At 43.7% G+C, this 27,827-nt stretch overlaps 1 protein-coding gene and 1 pseudogene across 4 annotated transcripts in view; one reads left to right on the plus strand and one right to left on the minus strand.

Moving 5' to 3' along the window:
* The first annotated feature begins 337 nt into the window (after window positions 1–337).
* Window positions 338–27,827, plus strand: part of znf451 (zinc finger protein 451) — a 79,888-nt gene continuing 52,398 nt past the window's right edge. The window contains exons 1-4 of one of the 4 annotated variants that reach the window (XM_041188167.1): window positions 338–894; window positions 2,861–2,945; window positions 8,031–8,114; window positions 15,026–15,142. In XM_041188167.1, coding sequence (XP_041044101.1) covers window positions 2,877–2,945; window positions 8,031–8,114; window positions 15,026–15,142 — 270 coding nt within the window. In that variant the 5' untranslated portion in view covers window positions 338–894; window positions 2,861–2,876. The remainder of the gene's footprint in view (window positions 895–2,860; window positions 2,946–8,030; window positions 8,115–15,025; window positions 15,143–27,827) is intronic. The other 3 variants (XM_041188169.1, XM_041188168.1, XM_041188170.1) reach the window with 3 other exon arrangements.
* Window positions 21,638–21,756, minus strand: LOC121278489 (annotated as a pseudogene).

A 27,827-nucleotide genomic window follows, 5' to 3' on the forward strand; every position in this document is an offset into this window, starting at 1 on the left:
ATTTTCTTGCTACTTTTTAAAAAATAAATTTCCAGTATTATTTATGTTAAATGTCTCCTCTATACCTGTGCCACACCTCCTTACTGTTGATGCAGACACACCTGACGTGGACATTGTGAGTCAGGCAGCAGCCGCCCCGCCCCCCGTGTGTAGTACCGGAAACGACAGCTCTGGCGCAGTGAGCAGGGGGCGGGGAAACGGAGCGGGCTGACGCTGTGCGGCAGCACTGAAGAGGACGGCGCAGGCGCAGTGACCAGGGGAAAGGGGGGAGGGAAAATAGGGCTAAATACGGCGGCGCAGGCGCGGTGACTAAGGGAAAGGAGGGGACAGGGCTAAGACGGCGGCGCAGGTACAGTGTCAAGAGGGAGACGGTAACGCAGGCGCAGTGACCAGGGGGAAACGGCAGCGCAGGTTCAGTGACCAGGGAAAGGGCCGGCAGACGGTAGCGCAGGCGCAGTGGCCGAGGAGACGGCGGCGGTGCAGGCGCAGTGAGGGACGGCCAGTTGGTGGGGCATCCTGGCGCGCTAATGTCAATGTTAGGAGTTGATTGGTGTCTGCGCGCCTGGGATCATTTTTTTTACCTCGGTTTATAATTAATGAATTCAGCACTCGGCAAACACATGCACTGCGGCCTAAATGCAATGCTGAGAAGAGTGGGCATTCGAGCAGCAGCAGCAGGGCATTGAGTCTCTCCTGGACTGGGAACAAGTTTGCAAGCTGTGTGTGGGCTGCTGAAGAAGGAAGGTGGTGTTGTGCTGGAGATTGGTGTAGAGATTAAAGCTGAGCTGGGGAAGGAATGCTGGATTGCAAGAAGACAAGCTACAGGGGGCGGGGAGGTTCAGTATTTTGACTTACTCTTTTACAAAAAACAGGTGTTTGTTCCATCATCATAAGGTAATTGCCTCTCAAGTACTTATATTTGTAAATAATGACTCAAAGTGTATTTCTATAACTTCCTATAGTTCTCCAAAAATTCTGCTGCTGCCCCAACTCTGGCCGATCACCCCACCATTGGCAGTTATACCTTCAGTTGTGTGCCCCAGGGTCTAATAAAAGGGCTCAGAAGGCTACACAATGAGGATCAGTTACCTTGCTGTGTATTTCCTTGAGTACGGAATATGAACCCAGTGAACATTCAGAGAAAAATGGGCAATTGAGCTGATGCTGTAGCAATTTTTATCAATTTATTGAGATGTTCAAGATGAGTAAAGGAGTTGAGGTGGGCCATTCAGGGATGCACTTCTTCACACAAATCTGGAAATTTCAAACCAAAAGTAACAGTTGAGGTTAGGAATTAATGAAAAAAATTTAAAACTGAGGTGGATAGATTATTAGGCAAAGGTATTAGGGTTACAGAATCAAGGTGAGTAGATGAAGTTAAGGTACAGATTAGCCATGCATGGTTTAATTGGTTAAGTGAGTTTAAGGGGCTGAATGGGTCGTCATCTTCCCCTATGAGCACTTTGGCAAAAGGATCCAGGTCCACAGTAGACGATGCCAACAGAGTCTATCAAGCACGAGGTTTAAAAGCCCATGGAGTTTTTTTTTATTCTTTAACTGATGTGGGCATCGCTGGCTAGGCCAGAAATTACTGGCCATCCCTCATTGCCCTTGAGAAGGCGGGGGGGGGGGGGTGAGCTGTCTTCTTGAACCGCTGCAGCCCATCTGGTGTAGGTACACCCACAGTGCTGTTAGGAAGGATGTTCCAGGATCTTGACCCAGTGACAGTGAAGGACATAGTTCAAAGTCAGGAAAGTGTGTGGCTTGGAAGGGAAATTGCAGGTGGTAGTATTCCCATGCATCTGCTGCCTTTGGCCCCCAAGGTGGTCGAGGTCACAGGTTTGGAAGGACATTAGTGAACCAGATGGGTTCTTACAACAATCAACAATGGTTTCTTGGTTGCTGTTACCAAGACTAGCTTTTAATTCCAGATTTAGTAATTGAATTAGAATTACACCAGTGTTTGGATTCGAGATCATGTCCCCAGATCTTTAGCCTGGGCCTTTCGATTACTGGCCTGGTGACATTACCACAATGCCACCACCCTCTAAGAGGGAGTCTGAGGGAGAGAAAGCTGAGGGTGGTAAAGCGCTCCACATCGCAGAGGTCCTGGGGAAAAGTTAGTTTCATTAGAAGATTTTGTGCTGGATTTTGGGACAATGCATGAGCACAGTGGGGAGATGGTGGCATAGTGGGAATGTCACTGATCTAGTAACCAGAGATCCAGGCTAATGCTCTGGTGACACTGGTTCAAATCCCACCATGGTAGTTGGTGGAATTTAAGTTAAGAAATTCAGTTAATAAATCTGGATTTGAAAGCTAGCCTTGGTGCTGGTGACCATGAAACTATCATTGTCATAAAAACCCATCTGGTTCACTAATGTCCTTTTAGGGAAGGAAATCTGCCATCCTTACCTGGTCTGTGTACCTACATGTGACTCCAGACCCACAGCAATGTGGTTTTCTCTGAAATAACCTAGCAAGCCACTAAGTTGTACCTACAGCTGCAGAAAAATCATACCCAGATGAACTGCAGCAGTTCAAGAAGATGGCTTAGCACCACCTCCTCAGTTTGGAATTGGCAACAAATGCTGGACTTGCCAGCGACATTTGCATCCCAAGAAAGAATTTTTTTTAAAAAAGCTGTTTCATGCATTGGTTTGGCAACCTTGTACAAAAGATAATGTTGCTGACTCAGAACCAATTTTCAAGCAGCTATTTCTCTTTTTAAGCTTGCATTAGCACTGCTGTTGCATAACTAGAAGGCAGGTTTTTCAACAAGCCTGCAAGATAGCTCTCTGATTTTCAAAGATGTTTGAAAACATCTTGCCAATATTTTTTGTGGTCTTTTTCCCTGTAGATCCCCATTTTCTATCATGTCGTCCAGTGATGGATTGATGCCAGCAGAAAAACGTGAAAGTGAAGAAGAAGTAATATTTGTGAGTGTACGTATTCTAATGTTGTATTTTTTCTGCATGGTTGGTAATTTTTCTCTGATCGCTTAGCTACAGGGCAAACTTTGGGAAACCTCTACAATTTGTCCAAGTGGAGTTGAGGCAGCTCTTCCCATGTATCTTTCTGTGTTTTTCTCCTCCAGTGTGACATCAATGGACACAGCACCCTTTGAGAAGATACATAGTACAAGAATGTGGGCTGGCAGGGTATACAGCGCTACATTTGCTCACAGTCACCAGAAATGACTGAGGTGCTAGAGATCATTCTCCTGTGTTATGATATGGCAGGTGGTATTTGCCAGACTGACCAAAGCCCAAAAAATTTGGCCAAGCCATCACAACAGTTTTATAATTTGCATTTATTATGAGAAAATTTGTGCACTGAAGTCAGAAGTAAAGAGTCCACTACCACCTTTGGAGATTTTGAAGATTAAATTAAAGCATTTATTAACAAAAGAAAGGAAAAAGTTAACACACAAGATTCCAATTTTGCAGTTAAACTGATCTTATATCAATTCCCAAAAGATTTTTACTTAACTAGACTCCCAACTAGACATCTCTTTCAGGCAAGAGTCTAAATAGATTCTTAATCTATAAAACATCCAGCAATATTACCACAAGCACTCACTGTTGCTATAAGGGAGGTATTTCACAGCTTCTCTCCCTCTCATTCGAAAATGGAACTCCAAGGCTTTTAACAAAACCTTACTCTCTGGAGCAAGCAAACACTTCCCTGAGGTGGCTAGAGGCTGCTTTTTCATAGGTGTTTCACACAATCCACCTCTCACAGGGCCACTCCCATGCAGCTTTTCATCCTCCTTTAAATATATTTTCTCCCTTTTGATCTGTAAATTCCGTTGTTTCACCCATGCTTTGGAAGTTACTTTTCCCAGAATATAAACATCTTTCATATTGTCATTATGGCCAGCACGTTCAAGAAAAATACGCTTAATAACTTTGCCTTATCTATTTTGCCAGTTGCAAAACGTCTTTATCATATCCCTTTGAAAATCAAAACAAGCTCTCAACTGTTCCACAAATGCAAATTCTATTCACACTGCTGGGACTTCATCTAAGCCTACCTATCTCCATTTCAAAATGCTCTTTTTTTTTACACTTAACCCATTGATGATTCAAGCCTTGCAGTCTGTGTGTCCTTAGTTTAATTAAATTAACACAAGCACAAACATACACACACAACACAGCCCCCCACAAACCTGGTTTAAAGTATCCTACAGTAATATTAGGGAAAAAATATTTCCTTTACACCTGGTTATTCTCTGAACCACCTTCTAGGCGCTGCACATCCTCCTTATGACTTAGTAAATAGATTTGGACACAGTGCTCAAGGTCCAGTCTGACCAGTGGCCTATACCCTGTTGTTATGGCAATAAAGCAAGAAGAAAACTGTCTCCCTGGCTTGATTGACTTTGTTCCATTTTTTGCCTCTGCCACCGAGAGAGGTAATTTTTTTTTTCCCCTGGTAGTCAGTTTGTTTGTAAACAGTTTGTCACAAAAACAAATGGACAGATTTCATTGAAACTTGGTACATAAATAGGGTATGGCCCAAGGAAGACCTGATTAACTTTTGGTGAAGATGTGGATCCAGACCCTGGAATTTTTTTGAAGGATCCATTAATATTAGGAGATAGGGGTGGATTGACTTTTTTTCAGAATGTTGTGGGTTATTTTATTTGGAATGTTGCTGATTGTTTTCGGATGTCATGGATTGTCTCAGCTGCTGTGCTAGAATTTATCACAGCTATCAAAATATGAGCAGAGCTTTCAGAGCACGTTGTTGGATGGAGATTGGACTAAAGCCTCCTTGGTGAGATGGCAGTTTTTTTTTCAGTGAAAGATTACTTTTTTCAGCCTTATAGTTAGAGGATCAGCCAGGTAGGGAAGAGCTAATTGTAATATAATTGTAATAACGTTCAGTTAGCAGTGTGGCAGAGCTATATGCTCTACTGAGTGCCTTCTTCATTTGCGTTTATTCAGGAGCATGTTTCTTAATGGTCTGTACATTTAATTTTGCCTCATCTCTCCACCACCCACCCTGCCCCAGGACAGGAGTGCATAACCTGTACGCTAAACTGACTTATCAGTCCCCATGCAGCTCGGTCATTTCAAAATGACTTGAGGTGTTAGGGCCCTTGGAAGGCACAAGTCCATTAGATGTTTTAATTCTACCTTGAATCTTGAAGGCATGCCCTCTGGATGCCTGAAATGCAATGGAAGAAATTGTAAAGCTGTACAAGGACTTGGCATTGCTGAAGGCTTGCCAGTACATGCAGTAATGGTATTGTTGGCTAGTCTTTCCTTAGCAATTTGCTTTCTTTGTGCTATTTTCTCCTGCCTTTTATTCATCCTCACAGATCCTCCGTAGGATGTAGAGAATGGTGAGCCTGGTTATCACTTCCAAGAATGGTGCACTGTTGTCCACTGGGGAGGGTGCCCTGAAGTACCACATAAGGGAACCCTTCTCTCCTGGCCTCATACTGTGATATTTCAGTTTATCCATTGGAGTTCTGTACTATGCCATCACTTGCCCATGGGTTTTGTTTTCTCCAAATGTAGCTTCAGTTGCCTGGAAGCCCTGGAATTCCCTTCCTAAACCTCTTGGTTTCTCCACCTCCTTTTCCTCCTTTAAGACAATCCTTAATACCAACTTCCTTGTCCTAATATTCCCTTGACATGACATGGTGTCAAATTTTGACTGATAATGCTCCTGTGAAGCACGTTTGGTTTGTTCTATGATGTTAAAGGCACTATATAAATGCAAATTGTTTATGTTTGTTTGGGTATGTCTGGCTCATCATTCTACTCTTCTCTTCTCCTCCTGCCCACCAACCTCACCAGAAGTTGGCAAATAACTAACAGAATCCTGACTGGAGGGATTCAAACCTGGGGTTTCAGGGGCAGATGAACATGGATTTGGGAGGGGACAACACGTTCAAGGGTAAAAGTAAAATACTGTTGATGCTGGGAATCTGAAACAAAGAAGTGCCAGAAATACTTAGCAAGTCTGACAGTATCTGTGGGGAGAAAAGCAGAGTTAATGTTTCACATCAATTGAGACTCTTCAAGGACTTTGGAGTGGAAAAGGAGGTTGCAGATAGAGTGGTAGTTTGTAAGGATGGAGGGGTTGAGGGTTTTTTTGAGGAGATAGGGACAACATCTGAAGCGAGAGACCTGTTTACAGTATTGGCTAAAATTGGACCCAGGAGGAGAAGTTAGATGGTCAGCATTTTAGTGGAAATTGGGTCAAGGGAGCAGGAGGTGGGGCATATGAACAAGAGGAGCTCAAGAAGGGAGAGGAACAAGAGAAAGATATGATCTCAGAGCTAGCGCAATGGGGAACCTTCGAGGAAGTTTGTTCAGGGGGCTAGTGGAAGGGAGGGACGAGGCAGAAGCACCTGATTGGATGGTCTCTATCTTGGTGACAAAGGTCCATGAGCTCCTCGCACTTATTGGGGAGGTGAGGGTGGAGGGAACGAGGTGAGGGGCATAAGAAGTGGGTTTTAGTAGAGAAAAGAAGCTAACAGTTATCTTTGCATTCCAAGAGGATCCTGGAAGAGTGAGCAATTTTAACAGTCGAGAGTTGGACCCAATAGTGCTTTTTGTAATCCAGCTGGATCTAGCAGTGGATCGCTAAACCAGCTATCTGGCATATCCATACAACTTTACGTTCTTTGGACTGAAAGGAGTGGAAATGAGGCCTGTAACAGGGAGAATGACCTGGCTGAGAGAGAGTAATGATTTTTTTGTGAACTAGGGCATCCAAGGTGGTGGGGGTTGGTTCAGCAAATCAGTAGCTGCAGAAATGTTGTGGTGAATGAGGGCCAGAGACAGTTGGGAATTCAAAAGTGCAGTTGTAATTGAATTGGAGGAGTTTTTTTTTAACCTAGGGTAAATATAGAACTTGGTTAAGAGTTGTATTGTGTAAGGGTGAAGTAGGCGAGAAGTGATACAAGGAAGTGATCAGAGATGGCCTTGTAGGTGATGGATGTGATGAGGGTAGCATGTTAATGTGGGATGGCCATGAATATGGGTTGGAGTTGTATGGAGAGAGGGCGAATGAGGGCAGTGAACTCTAGAGGAGAGAGAGCTTGATGCGTTGAGATTGAGGTGTGGACAGTACTCTTAGTCTGGTCTAACGAAGGTTCTATGCAAGTGCAGCATAACTTCTCCACTTTTCAGTTCTATCCCTGTAGAAATGAAGCTCATTGCTATTTGCATTTTTTAATGGTATTATTAACTGCATTGCTACATTTAGTAATGTTTGTATCAGTATCCCTACTCTGATCTCTGTGTTCCTCTACCTCATTTAGACACTAATATTCCAAGGAGTATGTGACCCAACTATTTCTCACTGATATTGAATTTAATTTGTCAATTACATGCTCATTCTGCAAAGTGAATTAGGAACAGTATGGGGCTAAGCTGATTTTCAGTTTTGGCTTTTGGGTTCCTGCCCTATTTTATTGCTTATTTTTAAGAAGTCTTGCTATTAAATGTTGCTATGATTATACTGTTTCTCAGGTGAAGTCCCATATGGTTGGCCAGGTGGGAGGGGAGATAGAAGTTTCCCAACTGATCACCACCTGGTTTTCTGGTCCTGCGATGGAGCCAGTGACACAGTTGTACAAACTGAGATTGCAATAGCTGCTACATTATAGATACTCTTTTTTTATTTAAAGAATGAAGACTTTTAGTCAGCTAAGTTACTTCTAATGAAATTGTTAAAAAATTCTCTCTCTCTCTTCCATTTGTGAGAGAGGATGGTACAATGTGGCTAAAGACTCCAGCTGCTCCTCACTACTGGTATTACTGAAATGTCCTAATAGGGAGCACTGACTCAGGAGCATCTCTGTGACAGCAGGAAACTGGATTTTATTTTTTGCTACCTCAATGTGCTCACTTGTTTTGCAGCTCTTTTGCCTGAAAGATTGACTTCGTAGCAGTGCAGTGCCTTCTGTCTGGGAATGGGTTTGGCATTTGCAATACAGAAACTAAGAGGGAGCTAGCATAAGAAATTTGTGTTGAGAATAATTACTCTTTTCTTTGTGATTAAAGGAGCAGCCATTAAGGCCTGTGTTGGAATGTATTGATCTATTGAGTGATGAAGATAGTGAAGGAAACACTGCACAGCACCACAGGGTGAGTACTTGATTATACTGATGATTATAAAGGGGCTTAATGGATAAACATCCAGAAAGTGCTTTCACTTATGGAGTGTTCAAAAGTAAGAGAATATTAGTGACTGATGAATCTAATAAGAAATTCAGGGGAAACTTCTTTTAACCAGAAATTGGTTAAAATAGGGGACTTGCTACAAGGAATAGTTGAGACAAATAGCAGAGATGCCATTATGGGGAATCTGGATAAGCACATGAAGGAGAAAGAAATCAAAGGGTATGCTGATATGGTGAGGTGAAGCAAGATAGGAGAAGACTTATGTGGAGCAGAAACACCATCAAGACGAATTGGGACGAATGGCCTGTTTCTGTGTAGTATATTCTGTGTGTAAATCTCAGATCTTGTGCACAGACTCAAACACCTGATGACTTTCTGTTTGGGAGGTGATAATCTGGTAACCAGAGACCTTTTATGTTATACATCAGAGGTGAAGGATTAAGACCTGGCCCTTGATTTTGTATGATGGCTGTAAGGAATCTGCCTAGATGATAATAGTGAAAAGATTTTGTTGGAAATCATTCAGACGAGTAATGTCAGTTTTATGGTACCTGCTTTAAAGATCTCTGGTGCGAAAGTGCAACCTTTATTTTCAAAATCACTGCTCCTTAGTCATCCTGAGCTGTGACTTGATAGCTAAGTTCTAATCATAGAATGATTTAGCACAGAAGGAGGCCATTTGATCCATTGTGTCTGTGCTGGCTCTTTGTAAAGATACCCAATTAAACCCACTCCCCTGCTTCTCTCCCCATACCCCTGTGAATTCTCTGTGCTGAAATTCTCTAAATGCTAAAGCACAAATGTCATATAAATGATCCACAGCTGCTGATGGCTGTGCTAAATACGATTTAAAGAGATATTCCCATAATAACACCTTACAATCAACTTTTCCTTTTTTGTATTGCTGAAAGACAGTCTGCTTTGCAGACAAAGAACATGTACACACATTGTGCTTGTTTTAACTAAACAAAGCAAGTGACAGCCATTTGCTGGTTCGTTCCCCAGGGCAATGTCTTGACGAATCAGAGTCATGCTGTTTGGTTTAAATTTGAAACCATGCTTGGCAGTTTACTGTCAGTCACCACCAACTGGTGCATTCTCCATGGCAGTATCTCTACCAATCAGCGCTCTTTTCTCATAGAGTACAAAGCTGTTGTTTCCCATGACATTGCTATTTTCTTGCAAATTGTCCTGACGAGTGCAAGACAAAAAGCTTTAACAAAAAAATCTTTTTTTCAGCAATAGTCAAGTTCTGTACTAAAAAAAACTGTTTTCTTTTTTTAACTCTTTATGATCATTGAAGTTGCCTGTTCCGTGGCACCACTGTTCAGCATCATCTCAATGTCATTGGATAGTTTGCTTCCTATTTCCTGGATCTTGACTCAAAATAAAATCCATCTTGCAATCTGCAGACACATCTGGGATCTGTTGCAGGAGATATTTATTCAGTGAGTAGGATTTCATAGCTCTGGTGTAAGCTGGGCTAGTGAAAGCGCATTCACTTGAGTCAAAAGCTTGTGCGCTCAAAACCCGCTCCTGGGTTTGAGGAAATGCTGCATTGTCAGAAGCACCATCTTTTCGATGAGGCATTGAATCAAGGCCTGTCGTTTCGATTGACTAGTGTGTGGTTCAGAATAATGCCAACAGCGTGGGTTTGATTCCCATTCCAGCTGCGGTAGAGTGAGCACCAACCACCTTGCCCTGCCCCTGACATTAGAAGGCAACAACAAACCACCGCCAATAGAAACTGCCAAGAAAATAGCTCAAGTTGACACAACACGAACTGAATCAAGAGCCTTTCTTTCCCTATCAGCTGCACATAAGTAATGGACAGGGCAATGTTGAAGGAAGTTATTTATACGGATTTCCAAAAGGCATTTGATAAATTCCCTGAGAAGAGACTGTTAGCTAAAGTTGAAGCTCGTGCATTGAAGGTAAATTATTGACCAGGTTAGAAAATTGGCTGAGCAGCAAGAATCAGAGTGTTAGGAATAATAGGCAGAAACTCAGTGGTAGAATGTGAATTGTACTGTCACACAAGGGATCTGTACTGGGGACTGAACAATTCATTGTATTATTCACAACTTATTGCTGGGATAGAAACATATCCAAATTTACCATGACACAAAGATAGATGGCACTGCAAGCAGCATAGATTGAAGGATAAAATTTAGAAAGCATATTACTAGATTAAATGAATGGGCAAAACTGGCGAATGGATTTCAGTGCAGGCAAATATGTGGTCATCCACTTCGAACCTAGGGAGTTTCTGAAGTGGTGAAAAGCTACAAAGAGTGAAGTTTAGTAAACATTGAGGAAATGTTAAAATAACAACTTTTGTTTATATAGCACCTTTAATGTAATGATATGTCTCAGGTGTTTCACAACAACAGTTACCAAACAGAAGTTAGACACCAATCCAGATAGTTGACCAAAAGCTTTGACAAATAATTAGGTTTTTAAGGAGTATCTTGAAGGAGGGGAGAGAGGCAAAGAGAATTTGGAGTTTAGGGCCCAGGCAGCCAATAGTGAAGTGGTTAAAATTGCAGACGCACAGGAAGCCAGAATTAGAAGAACACAGATATCTTGGAGGCTTGCAGTGCTGGAGGAGATTATGGAAATAAGGAGAGGCGAGGCCACGAAGGGATTTGAAAACAAGGGTGAGAATTTTAAATTTGAAGCTTTGTTGGACTGGGAGCCACTAGGTCAGAGAGTACAGAGGTGATGGATGAATGGAACTTGCTGTGAGTCAGGAAATGGATACAAAGTTTTGGATTACCTCACGTTGACAGAAGGTAAAATGTGGGAGACGGTCCAGGACTGCATTGTAATAGTCAAATCTAGAGATAACAAAGGCATGAATGAGGGTTTTAGCTGCAGATGAGCTGAGGTGGGGTGGGGTCAGGTGATGTTATCAAAATTGGTGGTGTTAGTGATGGTGCAGTCATGTGATTGAAAGCTCATCCAAGGGTCAAATACAACACAGAGTTACAAATGGTTCAGCCTCACAGTCAATGGCAAGTGAATGGAGTTTGTGGTGGGGACCAACAACAATGGCTTCGGTGTTCCTGATATTTAGTTGGAGTAAGTTTCTGCTGATCCAGTACTGAATGTCGAACAAGCAGCCTGATAAATTGGAAACATTGGAGTGGTCAAGACAAATGTTCGTGAGTTTGAGCTGGTTGTCATTTGTGCAAAGATAGAATCTGACGCTAAGGGGCAGCACATAGGTCAGAAATATAACTGGGCAAGGAATAGACACTTGGGACTCCCAAGCAACACAGCAACTTCAGGAGTACGTAGACTAGTGAAATGGGCAGCCACGTGGTTAATTAAATTTAATGCAGTGCAAATGTAAAACGCATTTTAGTTGGATGAATGAGTAAAGGAGAAGAAATGAAGGGGTGTAGGAACAGAAGGTATATGTACACAAATCTTTGAAGGTGGCTGAACAAATTGATATGGCTGATTTAAAAAAAATGCATGGAATTTTTAATTTTAATGGAGTACAAAAAAGTTATGCTCAACCTTTATAAGATACTGGTTAGGCCTCAGCTGGAGTATTGTGTTCAATTCGGGGCACCGTGCTTTAGGAAGACTTTGGAGAAGATGCAGAGAGAATTTAACTAGACAAGTACTAGGAATGACGAGGCTCAGGTATGTTAGAGAGATTCGAGAAACTGGTTCTCTTTAGAGCAGAGAAGGTTAAGGGGCGATTTAATAGAGGTGTGCAAAATTGAGGATTTAAAGGGGAAACTGTTTTCCAGCAGCAGAAGGATTGGTAACCAGAGGACATAGATAAAGGAAATTGGCAAAAGAATGAGAGATGGCATGAGGAAACTTTGCTTTTGAGCAGTAAATTATTTTAATCTGGAATGCACTGCCTGAAAAGATGGTGGAAGCAGATTTCACAGAATCTCACAGTGCAGAAGAGGCCCTCCGGCTCATCGAATCTGCATCGACACATGAGAAACACCTGATCTACCTACCTAATCCCATTTACCAACACTTGGCCTATAGCCTTGAATGTTATGATGTGCCAAGTGCTCATCCAGGTACTTTTTAAAGGATGTGAGGCAACCCGCCTCCACCACCTTCCCAGGTAGTGCATTCCAAACCGTCAATACCCTCTGGGTAAAAAAGCTTTCCCTCACATCCCCCTAAACCTCCTGCCCCTCACCTTGAACTTATGCCCCCTTGTGACTGACCCTTCAACTAAGGGGAACAGCTGCTCCCTATCCACCCTGTCCATGCCCCTCATAATCTTGTACACCTCGATCAGGTCTCCCCTCAGTCTTTTCTGCTCCAATGAAAACAACCCAAGTCTATCCAACCTCTCTTCATAACTGAAATGTTTCATCCCAGGCAACATCCTGGTGAATCTCCACTGCACCCCCTCCAGTGCAATCACATCCTTCCTATGATGTGGCGACCAGAACTGCACACATTACTCCAGCTGTGGTCTCACCAAGGTTCTATACAACTCCAACATGACCTCCCTACTTTTATAATCTATGTCTTGATTGATAAAGGCAAGTGTCCCATATGCCTTTTTCACCACCCCACTAACATGCCTCTCCACCTTCAGAGATCTATGAGCACAAACGCCAAGGTCCCTTTGTTCTTCAGAACTTCCTAGTGCCATGCCATTCATTGAATACTTCCTTGTCAAATTACCCCTTCCAAAGTATATCACCTCACACTTTTCAGGGTTAAATTCCATCTGCCACTTATCTGCCCATTTGACCATCCCGTCTATATCTTCCTGTAGCCCAAGACAGTGAACCTCACTGTTAACTGTCTGGCCAATCTTTGTGTCATTTGCAAGCTTACTAATCCTACCCCCCACGTAGTCATCTATGTCGTTTATAAAAATGACAAATAATAGGGGACCCAGCACAGATCCAAGTGGCACGCCACAGGACACTGGCTTCCAGTCACTAAAGCATCCTTCTGTCATCACCCTCTGCCTCCTACAACTAAGCCAATTTTGAATCCACCTTATCAACTTACCCTGTATCCCATGCGCATTTGCCTTCTTTATAAGTCTCCGATGTGGGACCTTGTCAAAGGTGTTGCTGAAATCCATATAAACTAAATCAACTGCGCTACCCATTCTACACACCTGGTCACCTCCTCAAAAAATTCAATCAAATTTGTTAGGCATGGCCTCCCTCTGACAAAGCCATGCTGACTATCCCTGATCAAACCTTGCCTCTCCAACTGGAGATAGATTCTCTCCTTCAGAATTTTCTCCAGTAGTTTCCCTACCACTGACGTGTGACTCACTGACCTGTAGTTCCCTGGCTTATTTCTACAACCCTTCTTAAATAGTGGAACCGCATTAGCTGTTCTCCAGTCCTCTGGCACCTCCCCTGTGGCCAGAGAGGAATTAAAAATTCGGGTCAGAGCCCCTGCAATCTCCTCCCTTGCCTCCCTCAGCAGTCTGGGACACAAATCACCCAGAACTGGAGATTTGTCCACTTTTAAGCCTGCCAACACCTCCAGTACCTTGTCACTCCCTGTATCAATTTGCTTAAGAACCTTGCAATCTCTCTCCCCGAGTTTGATAACTTCATCCTCATTCTGTTGGGTGAAGACGAACATGAAGTATTCATTCAACACTCTAGTGATGTCCTCTGGCTCCACCCATAGATTGCCCCCTTGGTCCCTTATGGGCCTGACTCTTTCCCTGGTTATCCTCTTCCCATTGATATACTTATAGAATATCTTGGGATTTTCCCTACTTTTACCAGCCAGAGCTTTCTCATATCCCCTCTTTGCTCTCCTAATTGCTTTCTTAAGCTCCATCCTGCACTTTCTGTACTCCATTAATGCCTCCACTGATTTGCTTCCCTTCGTTCCTGCTAAAAGCTGCTCTTTTTCTTCTCATCGTAACCTGAATATCTCTGGTCATCCATGATTCTCTGGGCTTGTTACTCCTTCCTATCACCCTGGAGGGAACATGTTGAGCCTGTACCCTCCCCATTCCTTTTTGAATGTCCCCTACTGCTCTCAGTAGATTTCCCCAAAAGTAGCTGTTCCCAGCCTATCTTGGCCATATCCTGCCTTATTTTACTAAAATCCACTCTTCCCCCAATCCAAAACATTTTTTTGCAACTTATCTAATTCTTTGTCCATAACAAACTTAAACTGTACCATGTTGTGGTCGCTATCACTAAAATGCTGGCCCACCACCATCTTAGCCACCTGTCCGGCTTCATTCCCCAGAATTAGGCCCCGTACTGCACCGTCCCTTGTTGGACCCTCTCTGTATAGACCTAAAAAGTTCTCCCGTACACGTTTCAAGAAATCCACTCCATCTAAGCCCTTAACACTATGTCTATCCCAATTAATGTTGGGAAAGTTGAAATCACCTAATATAATTACCCTATTGTTATTGTTTGTGCACACCTCCGCAAATTGTGCACATATTTGCTCCTCAATTTCCCGCTGACTATCTGGGGGATTATAATAAACACCAAACAATGTGCCTGCCCCTTTTTTATTCCTAAGCTCTACCCACAAAGGGTAGAGCTTTGGTGATAACTTCTGAAAGGAAATTGGAGAAACATATGAAAAGAGAAAAATTGCTAGGGCGAAAGAACAGAATAATGTTTCTACCCAAGACTTGGAACAGACATTCTGGGCAGAATGACCTCCTTCTGGATCATTCTATGAAATCGCTGTGGTTTAATAAAGACCACCAGCATCTCAGAAATTGGGGCATGGACAATAAATGTCTGTGATACCTATGTCACAATGAATTTTGAAACAGTACATTTACTTTGAAATTTTGGAACAATTGTTTCCAGTTTTTGTAAAAACATTGTCATCAATTGCTGTTTTGTCATGCTTTTTTGCAAATGAAACAGAAACCAAAAGATCACATTGATTGGCAAAAGGAAAGAGTTCTGTCAACGTTGGATCGATTGGCACGTCACGTGGAAGTTGAAAAACAGTTGAAAGAAGAGAAATGTAAAGCTTTTCAAGTAAGTTGCTAACAGATTAATGCATTGATCAATGTTTTGGAGGAAGTTTCTTTTTTTTCAATACTCATACTAAGGCCATGAGTGCTTTTGGCAAGGCCAGCATTTGTTATCCTTCGCGAGTTACCCTCAAAGAGGTGGTGTTGAGCCTCTGCCTTGAACTGTTGCAGTTTGTATGGTGTGGGTCTCCTGGATTTTAACCCAACAACAGTGAAGGAATGGTGATATAGTTCCAAGTTAGGATGGTATGTGACTTGGAGAGCGGCTTTGCAGAGGTGTTGATGTTTCCACAATCCTGTTGCCCTTGTTCTTCTGGGTGGTAGAGGTTTTGGTTTTGGAAGGTGTTGTCAAAGGAACCTTGGCGAGTTGCTGCAAAACATCTTGTAAATCAGCACTTCCCAAACCGTTTTCTGCTGTGACCCCATTTTAATGCTTCACACTTCCACATGACCCCAGAGTGAAAGTTGTAGGGGCAATGGGGAGGAGAGGTGTTGAGCTGGTTGAGGGTTAAGACAGCATGGATACAGGCATAAATAAAAAAATACCCAATATACCTACCATTTTGCAAGCTGTGTTGATGGCAGTGATCAGGCTCAGAGTTCATTGGATTAGGCCATTCCCACAGGCAAAAAAAAAATGTACTCATTCAAAGGGGCCTCATAGCTGATCCCAGGACGGTCAAATCTCAGTCTCAGCTCCACAGCAACCATTGGTCCCTCGGAGTTTGTGACCCCGAGTCGCGACCAACAGTTTGGGAACCCCTGTTGTAGGTGGTGCACTGTGGTGGAAGTGAGTGGGGATAGGCACGTAGCTGAGATGCTGATCAAGCAGACTGCTTTGTACTCAATGCTGAGGAGATCTTAACCTGACTCTCTAACTTGAAGAATAATTAATTACACTATTTTGTAATGGTTAATTGGAGAGAGCCTGCGAGAAACCAAAACCGGAGGATTTGGCCCCTGCTTGTAGTTGGGCGGGATTATTTTGATTCATTTCCAAGTGAAAATGTCTTCAGAAAGGACAGGGAAATTGGAAAAGGAGCAGAAGTATTAATGTTGATAAAGGGATCCTATTCCAGCCATTTGAAAGAGAGGCTATCAGTAAGGTGAGCGGGCAATATGGACTTTAGGCAGAACTTGTTAGATGGATCCCAGCCAGATGGTCAAGTATGAAACAAGACGCAGATCTTTTCCTTGATAGTAGATTTATTCACAGGATGCAGCAATACAGATCTCTACCTCCTTGCTACTATTCTACCCAGTGTCCTAACAGTCCCTTCTTATACTCTTTTACACCCAAAATAAGCTAATTAACAAATTAACCAATTGGCCACCATTTAAAGGGGTCCTGTGACAGAAAACAAAAAACTTTAAGGGAAACAACAAATTAAATTAAAATGTCATTCTAGGGTTTGATGCTGTACTCCAGCCTCTGCAGTACCCACCAATCGCAGATGGCCTCAAGCACACCATTGGACACCCAGTTGCGAACATGGCCACAGTCCATTTTTAAGAAACCAATGAATCAGTAAAATAGTGGTGACAACCCCTTAAAGGGTCAAAAATAAAACTTGCAAAAGAAACCAAAATATCATTCCTGGGGCTGATGATGCACTCCAGCACTCACGAAGCCCATCAGTCACGGAAGGGCTCAAGTGTACCAACAGACACTATGTACTTCTCTCTCCAGGGACACCTGGGCGCAAACGTAAGCCACAGACAGTCCCTTTTTATACTCGTTTGTTTAATTTATTGATTTTTATTTTACTAAAAGTCAATAAATGAGGGGACGACAACCCCTGGTGGGAAAGTCCACTGCACCTGATATTCCCAGGCGGTCTCCCATTCAGGTACTAACCAGGCCTGAGTTTTCTTAGCTTCCAAGATTAGACGAGATTGGGTGTTTTCACAATAGCCAGTCCCTTTTTATAGTTTCTTTTAGAGAACAGAATTAATAGATTAAACTAAAATCAATAAATCAGTGGTGGTTGGGGTGGTGAGGGGGGGGCGACAACTCCTGATGGGGCACTGTAACTAAAACAAAACATCAAAGGAAACTTAACTAACCAAACCAAGATGTGGAGGTAATGATGTACCCCAGGCCCCCATCCTGGTGCCCACTGATCACAGAAGGCTTCTAGCGTACCAGTGGACGCCGTGTGCGCCCTCTCCAGGGTCACCCGGCCACGAACATAGCCGCGAGATGGGGGCAGACAGTTTGGCTGGACGACCCCTCGACCACCCGTTTCCTGGACTGTTGATGGCCATCTTGGTCAGGCCCAGGAGCAGGCCTACAAGGAGGCCCCCCCCCCCCCGCGGCGCACTAGGTGACCAAGGATCATGGGGTTGAAGTGCAACCAAAAATTGAGGGGCAGCTGCTTCAAGTAACGATAAAGGGGCTATCATCTTTGGCAATCTGTGCACACGTGGAACACGGGCTCCCCTTGGCCTTAGAAAACACAGCAACACATGCAGCCTAGTCCGTGAACCACCTTAATATTTGATTGCATTGCACTGCTGCACGCAAGGCCCTCTACTCTAGGCCTCAGATAGAGAAAAAGAGGACTCCCACCTAGAGAGCCCTCCACTAAGGACCTCCCCCACTGTCAGACAGCAGGACAGAGCGCCACAGCGGGCCTTGACGGTGGGGGGAGGCAAGGCAGTGGAGGATGTGCAGCAGCAGGTCATACAGGAAACCCCTTTGTGCCGAATGGAAAGGGACGGAGGGAATTTCTGCGAGACAACGCAAATTGTGGGGTTGCGGCTCCCAAGGGAGATGTTGGGACACCGGAGCAATGTGAAATTCCGTCCGAATGTCAATTTAGACTGAAGTCCGCCACACGCTTGAGCCACCCCGACACCAGGAGTGCCGTTGGGTGCCAGTCACACTGTGGATGGTTTTGGCCGCAAGCTGGACATTAACAAATGCACAACAAAAACAGAATTACTTGGAAAAACTCAGCAGGTCTGGCAGCATCGGTGGAGAAGAAAAGAGTTGACGTTTTGAGTCCTCATGACCCTTCAACAGAACTGAGTGAATATTAGGAGAGGGGTGAAATATAAGCTGGTTGGGGGGGGAATTGGGGGTGGGGGGGTGTGGTTGTAGGGACAAGCAAGCAGTGATAGGAGCAGATAATCAAAAGATGTCACAGAAGAACAAAGAGGTGTTGAAGGTGGTGATATCTAAACGAATGTGCTAATTAGCAATGGATAGCAGGATACACAAGGTACAGGTCTAGTGGGGGTGGGGTGAAAAGGCTAACAGGGCATAAAAGATATAGATTTAAAAATAATGGAAATAGGTGGGAAAAGAAATATCTATATAAATTATTGGAAAAAACAAAAGGGAGGGGGAAGAAACGGAAAGGGGGTGGGGATGGAGGAGGGAGTTCAAGATCTAAAGTTGTTGAATTCAATATTCAGTCCAGAAGGCTGTAAAGTGCCTAGTCGGAAGATGAGGTGCTGTTCCTCCAGTTTGCGTTGGGCTTCACTGGAACAATGCAGCAAGCCAAGGACAGACATGTGGGCAAGAGAGCAGGGTGGAGTGTTGAAATGGCAAGCGCCAGGGAGGTTTGGGTCATTCTTGCAGACAGACCGCAGGTGTTCTGCAAAACGGTCGCCCAGTTTACGTTTGGTCTCTCCAATGTAGAGGAAACCACATTGGGAGCAACGAATGCAGTAGACTAAGTTGGGGGAAATGCAAGTGAAATGCTGCTTCACTTGAAAGGAGTGTTTGGGCCCTTGTACGGTGAGAAGAGAGGAAGTGAAGGGGCAGGTGTTGCATCTTTTGCGTGGGCATGGGGTGGTGCCATAGGTGGGGGCTGAGGAATAGGGGGTGATGGAGGAGTGGACTAGGGTGTCCCGGAGGGAACGATCTCTACGGAATGCCGCCAGGGGGTTGAAGGGAAGATGTGTTTGGTGGTGGCATCATGCTGGAGTTGGCGGAAATGGCGGAGGATGATCCTTTGAATGCGGAGCCTGGTGGGGTGATAAGTGAGGACAAGGGGGATCCTATCATGTTTCTGGGAGGGAGGAGAAGGCGTGAGGGCTGATGCGCGGGAGATGGGCCGGACACGGTTGAGAGCCCTGTCAATGACCGTGGGTGGAAAACCTCGGTTAAGGAAGAAGGAGGCCATGTCAGAGGAACTGTTTCTGAAGGTAGCATCATCGGAACAGATGCAACGGAGGTGAAGGAACTGAGAATGGGATGGAGTCCTTACAGGAAGCGGGGTGTGAGGAGCTGTATTTGAGGTAGCTGTGGGAGTTGGTAGGCTTGTAATGGATATTGGTGGACAGTCTATCACCAGAAATTGAGACAGAGAGGTCAAGGAAGGGAAGTGTCAGAGATGGTCCATGTGAAAATGATGGAGGGGTGGAGATTGGAAGCAAAATTAATAAGTCTTTCCAGGTCCCAACGGGAGCATGAAGCAGCACCGAAGTAATCATCGATGTACCGGAGAAAGAGTTGTGGGAGGGGGCTGGAGTAGGACTGGAACAAGGAATGTTCCACAAACCCCATAAAGAGACAGGCATAGCTGGGGCCCATGCAAGTACCCATAGCCACGCCTTTTATTTGGAGGAAGTGAGAGGAGTTAAAGGAGAAATTGTTCAGTGTGAGAACAAGTTCAGCCAGATGGAGGAGAGTAGTGGTGAATGGAGATTGTTCAGGCCTCTGTTTGAGGAAGAAGCTAAGGGCCCTCTGACCATCTTGGTGGGGGATGGAGGTGTAGAGGGATTGGACGTTCTTGGTGAAGAGGAAGCGGTTGAGGCCAGGGAACTGGAAATTGTTGATGTGACGTAAGGTGTCAGAGGAATCGCTGATGTAGGTGGGAAGGGACTGGACAAGGGGAGAGAGAAAGGAGTCAAGATAACGAGAAATGAGTTCTGTGGGGCAGGAACAGGCTGACGTGATTGGTCTGCCGGGACAGTTCTGTTTGTGGATTTAGGAGGTAGAAGCGGGCCGTCTGAGGTTGGGCGACTATCAGGTTGGAAGCTGTGGGAGGAAGATCTCCATAGGAGATGAGATCAGTGACAGTCCTGGAAACAATGGCTTGATGTTCAGTGGTGAGGTCATGGTCCAGGGAGAGGTAGGAGGAAGTGTCTGCGAGTTGACACTCAGCCTCCGCGAGGTAGAGGTCAGTGTGCCAGACAACAACAGCACCACCCGTGTCAGCGGGTTTGATGACAATGTCAGGGTTGGACCTGAGAGAACGGAGTGCAGTAAGTTCCGAGAGAGACAGATTAGAATGGGTGAGAGAAGCAGAGAAATTGAGACGACTAATGTCACACCGACAGTTCTCAATGAAAAGATCAAGAGAAGGTACGAATCCAGAGGAAGGGGTCCAGGTGGAGGGAGAATATTGGAGGTGGGTAAAAGGATCTGTTGAACTCCTGCCCAAAGAAGTGAGCACGGAGATGAAGACGGCGGAAGAAGAGTTCAGCATTGTGCCGAGCCCGAAATTAATTGAGATGAGGGCGTAAGGATATGAAACTAAGTCCTTTGCTGAGCACTGAACGTTCAGTGTCGGAGGGGGGAAGGTCAGGAGGTATAGTGAATACATGGCCGGGGCTAGGATTGGAAGACGGGGTGGGGACGAAGGGACAGGCAGGGGTGGAGGGTCCCAGATGGGTGTTGGTGTCGATGAGTTGTTGGAGCAGATTAACAAATGCACGCCTGGCAAGTTCTTGTGGCATCATCCAGGCCACACCTCAGGCACGCAGCACGTCACCGATTCTGGTCACCCCAGCAACCCGAGGCCCCTCTTTCACCAGCCATCGGAATCCATATTGATAGAGGTGTGGATTCCTGAGCAGCGGCTATGACGATAGCCACTACTTGTGACGGGAGCGAACTCTAACATGAAGCAATCATGTTGCAGACCTTAACAAAAACAGAATTACCTGGAAAAACTCAGCAGGTCTGGCAGCATCTTCGACAGTTCTGTCGAAGGGTCATGAGGACTCGAAACGTCAACTCTTTTCTTCTCCGCTGATGCTGCCAGACCTGCTGAGTTTTTCCAGGTAATTCTGTTTTTGTTTTGGATTTCCAGCATCCGCAGTTTTTTTGTTTTTATCTATGTTGCAGACCTTAATCAGTTCCCTATAGAAGACAGGCAACTCCTGCAAGGACACATAGAGCCCTCCCAGGTCAATAAACAGGAGCTGCAGTTCATGGTTGAGGCCATGCATCTGACAGAAAAAAAGCCTCCAGGGCATACCCTCGGGGAGGGGGCTCAACATAGAGGTATCGTTGCATGGTCTGGGGATGGAAAGTCATCACTTGGGTGTGAAGGCACACCGACGCCTGACTCCCCTCTCTAAGCGGAAGATTGCTGGAGTAGCTGAATGTCCTGACAAACTCGCCTCGCTGTCTTCTCCCTGCAAGCAAATGAGCCGAGGAATGCCAACGATGCAGAGAGCAGCAAAATGATTGCCCATCCGTTGTGTGGCAGAGTGAATGTGGAAAGTGGTGATGTGAGCATCCTCTGCTGGCTGCAAAAGCTTACTGCACCTGGTATTCCCAGGCAGTATCCCATCCAAGTAATAACCAGGCCTGAGTCTGTTTAGCTTCCAAGATCAGATGAGATTGGGTGTTTTGAGAATAGCATGGCCGTAGGCTGGTCCCTTTTTATAGACTCTTTTGAGAAACAAAATCAATAAATTAAACTAAAAATCAATAAATTGGATGGGGTGACAGACCCTGATGGGGCATTGTAACTAAAACAAATTTGTGACAGTTCCTTTTTATATGTGCTCAAATTAATTAATTAATACCAACACATGTTTACCCTTAACCTTAACAATATAATTGACATAACATCAACAGAACTGAGAAATAGAAAAAGATGCAAGAAGTTGAGAATTGTGTAGAGACTTACTGATGAGGTACCAAAAATGGAACTGGACACTAGAACTCCTCTGACTTGCCTAAAACCAGTATCCATGGTATCTTTGTGCTGGCTTGATCTCCGCCTCTTTTCACAATCATAAAGATATAGTCCTAAAATTACTGCTATTATAAAGGGCCTTGGCGAGACCACACCTGGAGTACTGTGTACAGTTTCAGTCTCCTTACCTAAGGGAGTATATATTTGCCTTAGAGTGCAATGAAGGTTCTCTAGATTGATTCCTGGGATGAGGGGATTGCTCTATGAGGAGAGATTGAGTATACTAGGCCTACATTTCCTAGAATCTGGAAGAAAGGGGTAACCTAATTGGAAAAATATAAAATTCTTAATGTGTTTGGCAAAGTAGATGCTATTTGCCTCAGTTGGGGAATCTAGAACATGAGATCACAGCCTCAGAATAAGGGTTCGCCATTTAGAACTGAGAGGAGGAGAAATGATCTCACTCAAAGGGCTGTGAACCTTGAAATTTTCCATCTCAAAGACCTAGTCAGCTATTGAGTATATTCAAGACAGAGGCCAATAGAGTTTCGGTACTGAGGAAATTAAGGGATGTGGGGTTAGTGTGTGAAGGTGGAGTTGAGGTAGAAGATCAGCCATGATCTTATTGAATGGTGGAGCAGGCTCAAAGGCCTAACTCCAGTTCTTATTGTTATGTAATTGTCAGGTGGGTGATCTTGGGGCCGCCTTGTCTGTATGGCTTAGTTAACACCTATTTCTTAAGCTTTTTCATCCTTAAAATGTTTAATCTTTATTGTTCAGATGCTATCAAACCTACTCTGCATTTTCTGTATTAAAAGCAAAATGTTACGGATGCTGGAAACCTGAAACAAAACAGAAAATGCTAGAAAAACTCAGCAGGTCTGATAGCATCTGTGGCGAGAGAAAAACAAAATTAACGTTTCAAGTCTCTCTATCTTTGCAGCTTCCTCCAGACCCACAGTCGTCCCCTGTGGAGGACAATTTCTGATCTTCTCTCAAAGTTCTCCAATTCTAGCTTTTACTCATTCCTGATTTTCATTGATCCACCATTGACAACCATGCCTTCAGCTGTGAAGGCCCAAAACTCTGAAACCCTTGGTTACCAAATCAATAACTTCACACATTCATTTATTTTGGGGTGGTGGGACTCACTTTCCAGTGGGTTAGGCCAAAAAACATAGCCTTCTCTATAATTGCAGGACATGTAGGTGCAGACTCGATGGGCTGAAGGGCCTCTTCTGCACTGTGTGATTCCGTGATGTCATGGTCCTTGTCTCATGGCCCTTTTTTAAATCACCCCTTCTATCTCATTTACTATCCTTCCTTCCCCCTGCCACCCCATTCCCTACAGGGCCATCTGTTACTTGTTCCATTTTGTTCTTTCACACAGTGCTACCCTTGTTCTGCTATTATCACATTCTGCTTTCTTACCTTTATGCCACTATCAGCACCTTTTTTAGCACTAACCACTACCATTAATACTACCTTTGTCTTTTAGTTCATGACATATTTGTCAATCCCTCCTTCATCCCCACCTGGCCTTCTATCCAGCTCCACCTGCCCCATCCCCCTTAAACAGTATAAATTTCATCACTTTCCCACTTCTTTTCAGCTGTGAAGAAGGGTCATATGGACTCGAAACGTTAACTTTGTTTTTCTCCCTCCACAGGTGCTGTCAGACCTGCTGAGTTTTTCCACCTTTTTCTGTTTTTGTGTCTGCATTTTCTGTATGTAGGACATTACATGAGAGAAGGCTGAGGGTTAACCCAATAGGTTTAAAATATTTAAAGTATTTGGGTAGACGTCAAAGACTGTTAACCATAGAAAAGTTATACCAGAAAGAGGCTATTCAGCCCATCATGTCTGTGCCAGCCAAAAAAGAGAGAAGAAACTAGCCGCTCATTTTAATCCCACCTTCCAGCACCTGGTCCATAGCCTTGCAGGTTACAGCACTTCAGATCCAGATCCAGGTACCTTTTGAAATGAATTGAGCATTTTTACCCTCAACCACCAACTTAGGCCATGAATTCCAGATGCCCACCATCCTCTGCATGAAAAAGTTTTTCCTCATGTCCCCTCTAATCCTTCTACCAATCACCTTCAATCTATGCCCCCTGATAATTGACTCCTCAGCAAAGGGAAACAGATCTTTCTTGTCTACCCTGTCTAGGCCGCTCGTAATTTTGTACACCTCAATTAGGTCACTCCTTAGTTTCCTCTGTTCTAAGGGAAACAACCCTAGCCTATTGAATCTCTTCTCATAGCTGCAATTTTCAAGTCCTAGTAATATTCTTGTAAATCTCCCCTGTGCACTCTCCAGAGCAATTATGTCCTTCCTGTAATGTGGCGGCCAGAACTGTACTCAAAATTCCAGCTGTGTCCTAACCAGCGTTTTATACAGTTTCATCATTAAATCCCTACTTTTGTATTCAATACCTCGCCCAATAAAGGACAGCATTCAACATGCTTATTAGACCACCTTGTTCAGCTGTTAAGAGGCTAGATCATAGAAATTTATGACACAGAAAGTTGTGACATATTCAGCCCATTGTGTCTTGTGTTAGCCAAAACAAGAGCTGACCAGTCAAATCCCACCTTCCAGCTTAGTCCATAGCCTTGTGACTTGGGGCACTTCAAGTGGGTAGATGCGTTTAAGAGGAAGTTAGATAATCACACGAGAAGAAAAGAATAGAAGGATACGTTAATAGGTTTAGATGAAGAGGAATGTAAGGAGGCTTATGTAGAGCACAGACACTGTCATGGACCAGTAGGGTCAAATGACCTGTTTCTGTACAATAAAAGTCAAATCTAATTACATGCAAAAGCCTTCCTCCCCATCAATATCATTACAAAGTATACATTTAAAAATGGTTGGTTGCAAAAGTTTCGCTGCTGCTAATTTCCTGTCATGCTGTGGGTTGTAAATTTGTGAGATATCCCTGCAGTGAATGTAGCTGTCAATGCGGCCACCTCTGGTCCAGGGACATCTACTGCACCAGATAGTTTGACTGCTTAAGCCTAAAGAGCAGGCAGTTGGGGATAGTGCCCAAGGAATCCTGTACCCATATTAGCTTTAAGTTTTGGGACAGGAAGAGCAAAAATCAGACAGGTATAATTCAGAAGACGCTGATGCAGGAGGAGAATGAGACTTGTTTTTAAAGTAGGGGCTTTCATGACCCCAGGAGGTCCCAAAGTGCAAGATAACCAGTGAAGTGCTTTTATTGAAGGGCAGTGACTGCTATGGTAGAAATTAAAAAAAGAGCTGGAGGAGTTATCCCTAGTTTCCTGGACCAGCATTTGTCCTTCAATCAGCATCAATGCAAAACAAGTCATCTGGCTGGTATAACATTGCTGCTTGTGGGATCTTGCGGTACACAAATTGGATGTTAGGCTTCCCTCCATGATAATAGCAAAGACAAAAGTGCTTAATTAGCAGTAAAGCATTTTGGGACATCCTGAGATTGTAAAAGGTGCGACTATAAATACATCTCTGCTTTATTCTTTGCTTTTTCTTCCTTTCTAAAGATTCCCCCGTTTGAAGTTTGTAGACCTTTAGGTTTGAGTAGGATCATTTTAAGTGATGTTGCATCATTGTTGGCTAAATCCTAAGTCAGAGTACAAAGACCTGTTAGTATGAGCAACTCTTGAGATTCATATGATTGAATATGAGCCTGGATTTGGATTTTAACTGTGCTGCTTGAGACTCTTGTAGTGTGTACTGATCCATCAGAACCAAAAGCGTGGATACTCATAGATTATAGAATGGTGGAGCTTAATGTGAATAAATATTAAGTAATGCACATTGATGTTGAAGAACAGGATGCATGGTTTTCTTTAAGAATACTTGAGTAATGGGATGCATCTTAGACTACTGATTATACCCAAGACATTGATGAACTTATATACTGGAGTGCAATTGGTAAATTAATTTCCATATAGATAAGTGAGGATTTTCAATTTGATAGGAAGAATAAGGAAGCCATATTCTGTTTGAATAATGTGTAGCAAGCCAAGGTGACCTCAGGGTACAGATACACCAGTGACTAAAAGTTGTGACACAGATTAATAAGGCCATTAAATAAACAAACAAACCAAGCATTGGGTACAAAATAAAAATACTACAGAATACTGGAAATCTGAAAGAACAAAAAATGCTGAAAATTCTCCACGTCAGGTAGCACCCATGGAGTGAGAAACAGCTAATGTTTCAGGTTGATAACCTCTGGTCAGAACTGGAAGAGGTCAGAGATGTAGCAGGTTTTAGGCAAGTGTGGAGGGACGCAAAGAACAAAAGCCAAGGCCTTTGATGAGGTCGTAAATAAGAGATTAAATGACTAATGGGCTAGGATGGTGGACAAGACAAAAGGAAATGGTAACACGACAAGTAAAGAAACCAAGGAGGTATAAATGGAAATATCAGAATTATCAACAACAACTGCTGTTTGAAACAAATGGTGGGCACAGGTTATTATCTCAAATTGTTGAACTCAGTATGTAGTTTGGGAGTTTGTAAAGTGTCTAATCAAAACGACGGTAAGGTTCCCCTTGCCATAAGACCATAGGAACATAAGAAATAGGAACAGGAGTAGACCATTCGGCCCCTCGAGCCTGCTCCGCCATTCAATAAGATCTTGTGTTTCGATTTCCACATTCCCATCTAACTCCAATAACCATTGATTCCATTGCCTAACAAGAATCTATCTACCTCTACATTAAAAATATTCAGTGACCTCCATCTCCACCACCTGAGGCAGAGAATTCCAAAGTCGCAAAACTTTCAGAAAAAAATTCTCCTCATCTCTGTCCTAAAAGGGCGACCCCTCATTTTAAAACAGTGCCCACTAGATCTGGACTCACCCACAAGAGGAAACATCCTTTCGATGTCCACCTTGTCCAGGCTGTTCAGGATCTTGTTTACTTCAATCAAATCACTTCTCACTCTTCTAAACTCCAGTGGAAACAAGCCCAGTCTGTCCAACCTTTCCTCACAATACAATCCACTCATTCCAGGTATCAATCTAATAAACCTCCTTTGAATCACCTCCAATGCATTTACATCCTTCCTTAAATAAGGAGACCAAAACTGCACACAGTATTTGAGGTGTGGTCTCACCAATGCCCTGTATACTGAAGCATAGCATTCTTACTTTTATGTTCAATCCCTCTTGTAATAAAAGATAGCATTCCATTAGCCTCCTTAATTACTTGTTGTACCTGCATACTAACTTTTTGTGACTCATATACTATAAACAACTTGATCCCTCTGCACCTCAGAATTATGCAGCTGTCCTTTGAGGGGTAACTTTGAGGGTAAATTAGCAAGTAATATAGAAATGGGCAGTAAGAGCTTCTTTAAATATATAAAAAGGAAGAGGGAGGCCAAAGCCAATATAGGCCCCTTAGAGAATGAGGCTGGGAAATAATAATGGGGAACCAGGAAATGGCAGAGGAGTTGAATAAATACTTTGCATCAGTCTTCATGTAGAAGACACTAATAGCATACCAAAAATAGTAATAATCATGGGTCAAAAGGGGGGGAGGAAATAAATACAATAACTATCACTAGAGAATAAGTACTAGGGAAACTAATGGGGCTAAAGGCCGATAAGTCGCTTGGATCTGATGGATTGCATGTATTAAAGGAAGTAGCTACAGAGATAGTGGATGCACTGGTAATAATCTTCCAAGAATCCTTAGATTCTGGAAAAGTCCTAGAGGATTGGAAAACTGCTAATGTAACACCCTTATTCAAAAAGGGAGGGAGACAAAAAAACAGGTAACTATAGGCCAGTTAGCTTAACA

Source organism: Carcharodon carcharias, chromosome 5 (assembly GCF_017639515.1).
Source record: "Carcharodon carcharias isolate sCarCar2 chromosome 5, sCarCar2.pri, whole genome shotgun sequence".
Lineage (NCBI taxonomy): Eukaryota > Metazoa > Chordata > Chondrichthyes > Lamniformes > Lamnidae > Carcharodon > Carcharodon carcharias.